Source organism: Crocuta crocuta, unplaced genomic scaffold, assembly GCF_008692635.1.
Source record: "Crocuta crocuta isolate KB4526 unplaced genomic scaffold, BGI_CrCroc_1.0 scaffold932, whole genome shotgun sequence".
NCBI classification, from domain to species: Eukaryota; Metazoa; Chordata; class Mammalia; order Carnivora; family Hyaenidae; genus Crocuta; species Crocuta crocuta.
This window is the reverse complement of record NW_027528857.1, coordinates 38,348-48,389: the sequence shown is the minus strand read 5'-3', so window position 1 is coordinate 48,389 and position 10,042 is coordinate 38,348. Positions and strand designations below refer to the sequence as shown.

General features: G+C 37.8%; 1 protein-coding gene across 1 annotated transcript in view; it reads left to right on the top strand.

Annotated features, from left to right (window-relative positions):
• The window catches only part of LOC144224954 (thrombospondin type-1 domain-containing protein 7B-like), a 144,988-nt gene extending 135,354 nt beyond the window's left edge, over nt 1-9,634 (top strand). Inside the window, exons 7-10 of the mRNA XM_077756051.1 lie at nt 78-207; nt 4,108-4,211; nt 7,509-7,579; nt 9,491-9,634. Of these exons, the coding sequence (XP_077612177.1) occupies nt 78-207; nt 4,108-4,211; nt 7,509-7,579; nt 9,491-9,634 (449 nt within the window). The remainder of the gene's footprint in view (nt 1-77; nt 208-4,107; nt 4,212-7,508; nt 7,580-9,490) is intronic.
• Nucleotides 9,635-10,042: the final 408 nt, after the last annotated feature.

Below are 10,042 nucleotides of genomic sequence, written 5' to 3'. Positions count from 1 at the left end.
CGTCCTGCTATTAACCCTGAGTTTTCCCTTACATCCACATAAAAGGGCACTATAATTTTATTTTTCCTTTACTTTAGGAAATGCCACAGTGAAACAGTCTCGATACAGGATTATCATCCAGGAAGCAGCCAACGGAGGCCAAGAATGCCCAGATACCTTATTTGAAGAGCGAGAGTGTGAAGACATTTCAGTGTGCCCTGTATATCGGTAATTAGTTACCTTTTTAAATAATCATTAGATTTTAGTATAAATCATGACTTATTTTCATTCATAAGTTTATGATTTTTTAGTGAGGAAAAAAGATAAGGTAATATTTATCTTTAACACCTCAATATTTCCCCCTCTGATTTTGAATATATTTTGAGGCAATAAAGGATAAGAAAGCATAATTAACAGAAAAAAAGAAACAAACATGTTTTGATTTTAAGTGAGCTGCTGGAGTTCTGCCACTCAGGCAATCAATTTTAAGGATTAGGATCCAAAGAAATTCAGGATAAAGACTTTACCTGAAAAACAAACACACACGTAATTCACCTCATTCTATTGTTTCCATCCTAAAGCCTTTAATGAAGAACTAGGAGCAAAAATCCACTTTTAAATTATTTATTTTTATTTAAAAGAATTTGGTTCTTAATTTTTGCCATATATACATTATAATAAACTACTTAGAGAAAATAAAAAGTTTAACCTATGGATAAAATATCAAAAAAAAAAAAAAAAAAGAAGAGAAAAGAAAAGAAAATGGGCACCTAGGTGTCTCAGTCAATTAAGCATCTGACTTCAGTTCAGGTCATAATCGCATGGTTCCTAAGTTTGAGCCTTGCCTCGGGCTCTGTGCTGGCAGCTGAGAGCCTGGAGCCTGCTTCAGATTCTGTGTCTCCTTCTCTCTGCCCCCTCCCCGCTTGCACTCTGTCTGTCTCTCAATCTCTCTCTCTCTAAAAAATAAATAAAATGTTAAAAAATATAATAAAAAAAGAAAATGACTTTTAAAATACATGTGCTACTTATATATTTCCTCTTGACAAGCTGGGGGCTATTATTTATAATAGCAATGCCTGAGGATTGTGTGTTTAGTCATTAATATCCATCCTTTTAATGTTGGATTGAAGCATTGCTTTAAAGTACAGCTGGATTAAATTCACTCACTGTTGAGTTTTACTTATGTGTGAAGAAAAAAATTATTGTCTTAAAAGTCATATGGTTATCAATACACTTAAAAATGTCTTTAGCAAAAATGCCTAGTGTTTTTCCTGATTATTTGAGAAACTATATCTTAAAGATATGAAATTCAAGGTCTAATTTACTCAGGAGATTACAAGGTTTGTGTTTCTTTTTTTTTCTTCTTTCTCTCTCTTTCTCTTTTTAAAGTTTATTTATTTATTTTGAGAAAGAGAAGGCATGAGCAGTGGGAGGAGAGAGGGGACAGGGAGAAAATGAGAGAGAGAATCCCAAGCAGGCTCCATGCTGTCAGTACAGAGCCCGATATGGGACTCTATCTTGCAAACCATGACATCATGACATGAGCTGAAATCAAGAGTCTGAGGCGTAACCTGCTGAGATAAAGTTAGAGTGTCATTGAAGTGTCTAAATTACTATCAGCTCTATAGTCCTTTATTCTTATTGTTTCTATCTAGTGGCCAGTTTAAGGAGGATGTGAATAAACACTGGGAACATGCCCAGACTACCAATTGCTTCCTTAGCCACAGGGCTGCTGTGGAAACACTGTCAATATTCATCCCTTTATACTATATATAAATATTGAAATTTCTGAGCCCATGGAAAGAGCTCTTGGGGGAGGTAGCCAATTGAAAAAATTAGCCAAATAAAGCATTATTAGAAGTTTTTATAATCCCAGGTCTATTATAATCAGAGAAAATCCTAGAAGCTATTAGTGAGCTTTTCCTCTCTATTGTCCACTCTATTTCTCTGGTTGCACTTCATTTTAGCCACTCATGTTTGAACTCGTTTCCATCATTGACCTCCTGCCATTTTACCCAGAAACCAGTTTTGCTGTGTCTGGATTGGATCATTGTATCATTTCTCCTGATGCTGAGGTTACTATGTGTACAGGTTATCAGTAGGATTCTATACTCTTCAAAAACAGACAAACAAACTTTAATTTTGAGCAGTACTCCAATTAATTTTTGTATCCCTCCTCATTGGTATGTTAGGGAGCCAATTTAACACAGACCTTTACCATTATCTTTTGATTCTTCTTTTTTACTCCATTAAGGTAACATATTCACATGTTTACCAAGTTAAAACAGAATCAAAATGTCTATAGAAATTTTTCTGTGAATTTGAACATCTCTAACACATTAAGTTACTAAGCAAAAGGGGATAACATGGTGATGTATTCTTACATAGAATTAACTGTGGAGTCATGAGTCTATGGCTAAAGCATCCTGGGACCTAGGAGGGATAACTGGCCTACTGAGTTGTGAAATTTGAGACATTTCACTTAACCTTTATGAGGCCAAGTTTGTCATAGCAAAACTGAGTTTAACAAAAGAATCCTGAAAATTCTTTCTATTTCAGTTTACACAGCATACTAAACTGGACTGAACTCCATGGTCTCATTTCGATCTAGAAAGTCTTATTAAACTTAAGGGATCTGAATGAATGATACAACCTAGTTGAAAAATTTCACTGAAACCCCTTGCCATTTCAGTTTCTGTGTTTTAGAATTATACTAAATGAGTCTATGCATATGCAAAGTAAATTTACAACTATTTAAAATTAAAGAGTGATTTCTTTAAATGCTAAATTTTTCTGTCTAGCTGTTTCTCAATTTCTCTCCAATCCCTCAACTATTGCCAGTATGAAGGCCACTTGAGTGAGGTCAATGATTTTATACATGCATGCATGTACGCACGTGCACACACACACATATACAATATATATTATATATATACATATATCTTACACAGATATATATATATAATATATGTTACATACATGCAAAATTACTGACAAGTTTTATAATGTAATACATATTATAATTATAATGTAATACATTATAAAATACCAGTTTTATAATGTAACATATATGTAATATTATTGACCATATCTAGAAGATCTCTAGAATTTTTTCATCTTGCAAAACTGGTCAATAATATTTTTATTTCATGTTTCTGTTTCATTTTTTTGAAGTAATATCTATTATCAGAGGTATTGGCATATAATAAAGTGTCAGCATATACTAAGGAAGGAGCAGATGTGCGGTTACACTTAGAATTTGGGTTCTTGGGTACATTCTGAAGAGACAGGTTTAAGGACCCAAGTCAGGCTGTCCTGAGGGTCATAAAAATAGAAAGTTTTGTTGACTTGAGAAAGGAAAACAGTGGGAAACCACAACCCTTCCTTAGAGAATATTTCCTTTGAAGAATAGAAATATTGATAATTCATCAGAAGTGGATCCATTCCTCTTCCCTGAAATGAGCTATCATATAAGATAGGTCCCTTTGGTTTCTCACCTCCCTACTGAGATGGCTGAATCACTTTACAGTTTTAGAAAAGTTGTTGAAGCAGATCAGGTTTTGCACTCCAAACTCTCAGATGTTCAAACCTTGATACGATGGGACATAGGGATGTTCTCTCTCTCCCTCTCTCTCTCTCTCTCTCTCTCTGCCTCCTTCTTCCCCTCCTCCTCCTCCTCTTCCTCCTCCTGCTGTTGCTGCTGCTGCTGCTGCTGCTTCTTCTCCTCCTCCTCCTCTTCCTCCTCTTCCTCCTTCTTCTTTTTCATCTCCTCTTCCTCCTCCTCCTCCTTTTTCATGTGATTTTAAGTTGAAAAGGAGGGTAAGCCTTTTAGATTTTATCTGTGCCTTTAAGGATATTTATTGCCACTTTGGTGTATGGACTACAGCTTATATGGGAAATGTCCGCATTTAACAAAAATGGAAATCCTGCATGAACCATGAATCTGGGAGAGTGGACTCTTGTCCTCCCTATTACATGCCAGAGTTCCATTTTATCACATTGGTTTTCAATACATTTTTATTGAACCACTGTTTTTGTGCTTTTGGATTTCAAATTCATTTATTTTTGTATTTCTTTTGTATGTTTGTCATGGTGAAATTTTTCGTCCACTGTTCTTTGTAATCACAGGTGGAAGCCACAGAAATGGAGCCCTTGTATCTTGGTGCCAGAGTCTGTCAGGCAGGGGGTAATGGGCACCAGTGAGGCCTGTGGAAAGGGGATACAGACAAGAGGTAAGGGAATTTTAAAGTTTTTCATGTTAAGATGTAATTTAAAATTTTGTTTTTCTTATAGACCATTATTTTATTTTTGAATAATTATGATATTATTGGATTACATTATTTATATTTATCAGTATTTGAGTTTAAGTTTGGCATTATTGTTGATCTTATACTGTCTTTTAACTACAACCAGCTCGTGTATCTGCGGATTAGTGCAGTGTAAGCGAGTATCTGTTTGTAGTCATTTGCATATCCCAACGCTGATGTTCCAGACACATGCTGGACATGATCCAAGGAATGAAGAATATGTCTATGATTAGACCCAACAGTATACATTGCACTTTTTAGGTGCTAACTTAATATTTCTTAAATGAATTATGGGTAACTGAATCAATTGACTAATCTTAATAAGCATGACTTGAATGTAATTGTTATATACATACTTACTCTATGTTCTAATATCACATACATAGAAAGGAGCTCTCTAAATTCCCAGAAGGAGTGCAAATAAGCTTCTGGATTGAAGTAGAAGTGCTTTTAATCATCAGTGCCAAGATGTGGCATATTGAAATCTCTGAAATGCACTCAGAGACTCATCAGGCTGCTCACTTTTCTGTTTCATTCATAATCCAGGTACCAGTCAAATGACGCTTGGTAAGAAGTGCTTTATTCTTAATATCTAATGACTCTGTTGCTAAAGGGATATATATAGCAAAATCAGACCTTGTGGAATAAACTGCATTATGCCAGTTTTATAATTTTTCTAAAACCATATTTAGAACTAAGTGTGTTTTCCAGTTGCATAAGTAATTGTATTGGTTAGGATCAGTCATTGCAGCCTGCACAATAACTCCCTGCTTTGTTTGTTGATTCAGAGCTGTGAGGAGTCTACCATGCCTGAGTGGCAACCTTAACTTCCAGGTCAATGGAAGTTATTGTGTCTCCTAGTGGAAGGACTGCTTCCTTTGGAACAAAGACCTACAGGGCAGCAGAACATAAGATTGCAAGAGACAGGAAGCAAACGTTTTACTAGTGAGTCACCAGGGTTAATAGTGAGTTGTGCCACTCCCATTCATCCCTTCCCTTTGATTCCTGCCTATGGGAGAGACAGTATCAAAAATTGGGTGCTTGGGGCCACTGGGTGGCTCAGTCGGTTGAGTGTCCGACTTCGGCTCAGGTCATGATCTCACAGTTTGTGGGTTTGAGCCCCGCGTCGGGCTCTGTGCTGACAGCTAGCTCGGAGCCTGGAGCCTGTTTCAGATTCTGTGTCTCCCTCTCTCTCTGGCCCTCCTCTGCTCATGCTGCCCCCCCCCCCCCAGAAATAAGTAAAACATTAAAAACAAATTGGGTGCTTTCAGAGCATATACAGCCTTCTGTAAAACCTTGTCTCAGCCCTGCAAGGTGTTGCTACCTAACTGGTATTATAACTGAGTCTTCAAAAGACCTTTCCACCATTCTGTCAAGCCAGCTGCTTCAGGACTGTGTGGGAGATGATATGATTAGTGAATTCAATGAGAATGGGCCCATTGCAATACTCTCTTTGCTGTGAATTGAGTTCCTTGATCAGAAGCAATACTGTGTGGAATTGGATAAGATGGACTGTAAGTCCATGGATAGTAGTTTTGGCAGAATTATTGTTTGCAGGGAAGGAAAATGTATATCCAGGATAAATATCTGTTCTAGTAGGAACAAAACACTTCCCCTTCAATGATGCAAGTGGTCCAGTGTAATCAACCTGCCCCAATGTAGCTGGCTCATCACTCTGGGGAGTGGCGCCATATTGGGCATCTAGTGTTGGTCTCTTCTGCTGTCATATTGGGCACTCAGTGATGTCCATAGTCAGATTGACATTGGTGAGTGGAAGTCCATGTTGTTGAGCCTGTGAATAACCCCATTTCCTGCCACCATGACTACTTGGTTCATGAACCTATTTGATGATAAGAGGAGTAACTGGGGAAAGGGATAACTGAGGTGACTGGTATCCATAGAACAGACATCCTATCCATTAAATTATTAAACATTCCTTTGCTGAAGTCACCCTTTGGTAAGCAATCTTATGGAACTCAAATATCTTCACATTTTCCCCAGTAAAGAGACGTCTATCTACCTCCTCCTCATGTTTCTTTATCATCAACTTTCCAATCATGTTACTTCACAGACCCTGACCATACAGCAAAACCATTGGCCACAGTCCTTGAATCTGTATATAATCACATATCTGGCGGTTTCTCCTTCCAAGCAAAATAGATAACCAGGTATACTGTTTTTATCTTCTATCCGCTGGGAAGAGGATACCTCTCTTTTCAGGGATATCCAAGAATGGGGTATAGTGCTATAGCTGTCCATTTTTGGGTTGTGCCTGTATATTGTGCAGAACCATCTGTAGACAAGGCTAGAGTCTTTTCTTCTTATGTCAACGGATTGTAGGGAACTCTCCATGAGGCCATAGGTGCAAGTTTGGAGAGAGCAGGTAGTGTAGCAGAACTGGGGACCATAGACATTTGCCTGCTTATTCAAGTAACACACTTGTGCCTTCAGGGCCTTCATGGGCCCAGATATCTATATACCACTTATATTTGATGATACCTTACAATGTGGCTTGGTGGATTAGTTAACACCCAGTTCATGATGGGCAGCTTGAGTTGCATGATAAGTTGGTGGTCCATGTTTAAGCCTTCATTCTCTAGTAAGACACAGTATCAGGCAAGGAAGTGTTTTATTTAAAAAAAAAAAAAAAAAAAGTTAACTGTAGAAAATAACAGAGCTTTGCTCCAAAATCCTAAGGACCTATCCTCTGATTCACTTATAGAGGCCTGCTAAAGGCTGCAAACAGTGTTTCTGTCTGTTGCTGATACTTCAGTGGCATTGAATTTGCTGGATCATGTGGCCCAACTGGCAGAACAGTATTCAGAGCAACCTAGACTACTGTAGAGATTTTTCTTATTCTGGGATCCACTCAAAACTAGCAGCTTTGTGAGTGTCTTGGTAAATAGGTGAGACTAACACACTCAGATAAGGAATATGTTGCCTCCAAAATCCAAAGGGGCCACTAGTGTTGTGCCTAGTTTTGGTTGAAGGAGGGGCCAGAAGCAAAAGCTCATTCTTCACCATAGAAAGGATATCTTGATATAGCCCACACTGGACCTCTAGAAATTTCCCTGAGATAGAAGGCCCCTGAGTGTTTTCACATTCATTTCTTAGACACTGATGTGAAAACGTCTTACCAAAATATCTAGTTGCCACTTCTTACTCACTAGATCCATTCAGAATAATGTAATCAATGTAATGGACTAGTGTGCTATCTTGTAGAAGAAAAAGACAGTAAGGATGCACATAAACTAAATTATGAAATAAGGCTGGAGAGTCAATACACCCCTAAGGTAGGACAGTAAAGGCATGTTGCTGGCCTTGCCACCTAAAAGCAAACTCTTTCTGGTGGTTTTTATTATTTTCAATTATAGTAATATTTGGGGTTGGGGCTTTAACAAAGAAATTTGGGGGCACATCAGTTTATGACAATTACACATTGGAAATAATGTCTAAGAACATTTGTGCATGTGAGTTTGATTGGCAAGGTAATTTTATTCAGGACTGCTATGAGACTATATAGTGACTGTGTAAATTAAGGGATAGGAGTACCTCCTTAAAACATTTTATTCTATGTCAGAAAATTGTTGTAATAATATAATCTTTTAATTATAAGACCTTTGCCTACTTTCTGCTGGAAAATTGCTATAACATATCTAGATAAGCAATACGCAAATGAGTGGTTCTTTAAAAATGGTACTTTTGTGTGGTGTCCAACTTAACTCTATATGGTGGCCTAGACTTTGACACTTTGATACAAGGGTATCATAATGATTGGTTTTCATTGCAAAACCATTTAGTAATTTCTAAAGAAAAGGTTCTCCTAAATTATATAGAAACTTATCACATAAATGGCAAATATTTTATCTATCTTAGAATAATTCTATTCTGGGTTTCAATTTAAATGGATTCTTGCTGGTGACCTGATTGTCCCTTAGACTAGGCAAGTGACCAACTTGAGTTTTCTCTAAATTTGACACCAATATTAGAAAATGTCTAGTGTTTATTTGTTGGAAATTTTGTACTTTTAAAGTAGTGGGCTGGGTCTCCAATTTTAAGATAGTGAAGGAAAGAAATTTCTACTCCAACTTTTCTCTATAATCACTTCAAAACCAGCAAGGATGACATGAAACAATAATACAAAATTAATCTCTATCAGATCTCTTATAAAATTACTCCAGAGAGCAGGAAGCACAATAAACTCACCTTCAAGTAAATGAGGAGATATCTGTAACCTCAATCACAATATATGATTTAGACAGTGAATGGAGGGGCCCCTGGGTGGCTCAGTTGGTTAAGCATCCATCTTTGGCTCAGGTCATGAGCTCGCACATGAGTTCGAGCCCTACATCAGGCTCTGTGCTGACAGCTCAGAGACTGGAAGCTGCTTTGGATTCTGTCTGTCTGTCTCTCTCTGTCTCTCTCTCTCTCTTCTCCCCTCTCCCCTGCCTCGCCCACTTATACCTTGTCTCTCTATATCTCTCAAAAATAAACATTAAAAAATGAAAAAAAAAAGTGAATGGAAATATGGTAGTTTGCAGAACAAGATTATGCCTAAGTTTCTCAGGGGTGAAGGTGTGGGGGGTGAAGGGAAACAGAGTGATTTGCCCTGGAGAACTCTAGAAAAGTACCATATCCTGCAGAAGGAAGTATGCAAGTGTGTGTGTGTGTGTGTGTGTGTGTGTGTGTGTGTGTGTGTGTGTGTGTGTTGAGGGTGGGAGAAAAACACAGGTGCTTTTGAAAGTCTGATTTAAGAGCAGTGAGCAATGTCACACTCTTCCTATTCTTTTGGGAGCTTGAAGGTTTATTCTCTGAAGATATAAAACCAGATGAATTGTATACTTTGGACAACAGGCAGAGGAGAGTAGAGATGAAGGCCTAGCCTCAAATCAGAAGAATCAAAAGGAAGTTCAAACAACAAATTGAGACCCTTAGTTCCCTGCTTTTACCTCCAGCCAGGTGTCTTTTATACTTTTCAGTCCCAGGGATGCACTATCAATCCAAAAACAGTTTAAATTTAAATTTCTCTTTGAGGGGCTTTTGAATCACAGAGAGAATATGAATTTAGAATATAAAATCATGGAAAAGCCAGCTTTGGGTTTTAAATTTGCACAAGACGTCCCCCCCACCTCACCATCCAGTGTTCAATTTTAGATATGCAAGTGGTCTTGCTAAGGCTTCTTGCTTTGCATGTTTATTTCTAGTTCACCCTTACACAAAGGGCTAGCCTTTGTCATCAGTATTACTGTGATGGGGCCTTTAATGAGATGAGATTCCCCATAGCACTACTTGAAGACATGACAATGGGAACTGGGGCCTCCAAGATTTGGGAGAAGCCCTCAGGATGAAGTTTTCTTTCTTGTTTACCTAGCATCCCAAGCTTTTACTTTGTTTTGTGCTTTATAGGTTATTGTCTTTGGGGCCAGCCCAGGGAAACATTTAGAGGATACATGTTTTATCCAGTGTTTATTCCTCCTCATTTAAAAGGTCTTTTATTTTTTCTAAGCCATTACACTGTTCACAACAGAGAATGTTTATGTCACTGTATTGGTGACCTGGTTAATTGATTTACAGTGAAAATACATTGATATAATACTTTTGTAATTAAAAAAAAAAAAGGAAAATAGAAGGGCAAGTTGAATTACAGCTGCAACTAAATGTCTACACCACCTCCAGGGAAATGGGTTTTTGGGGTTCCACTGTCCTAACTGCCCCATATTTTAGGGAGAGCCAGGTGTCCTCACTGCCCAGCTTCT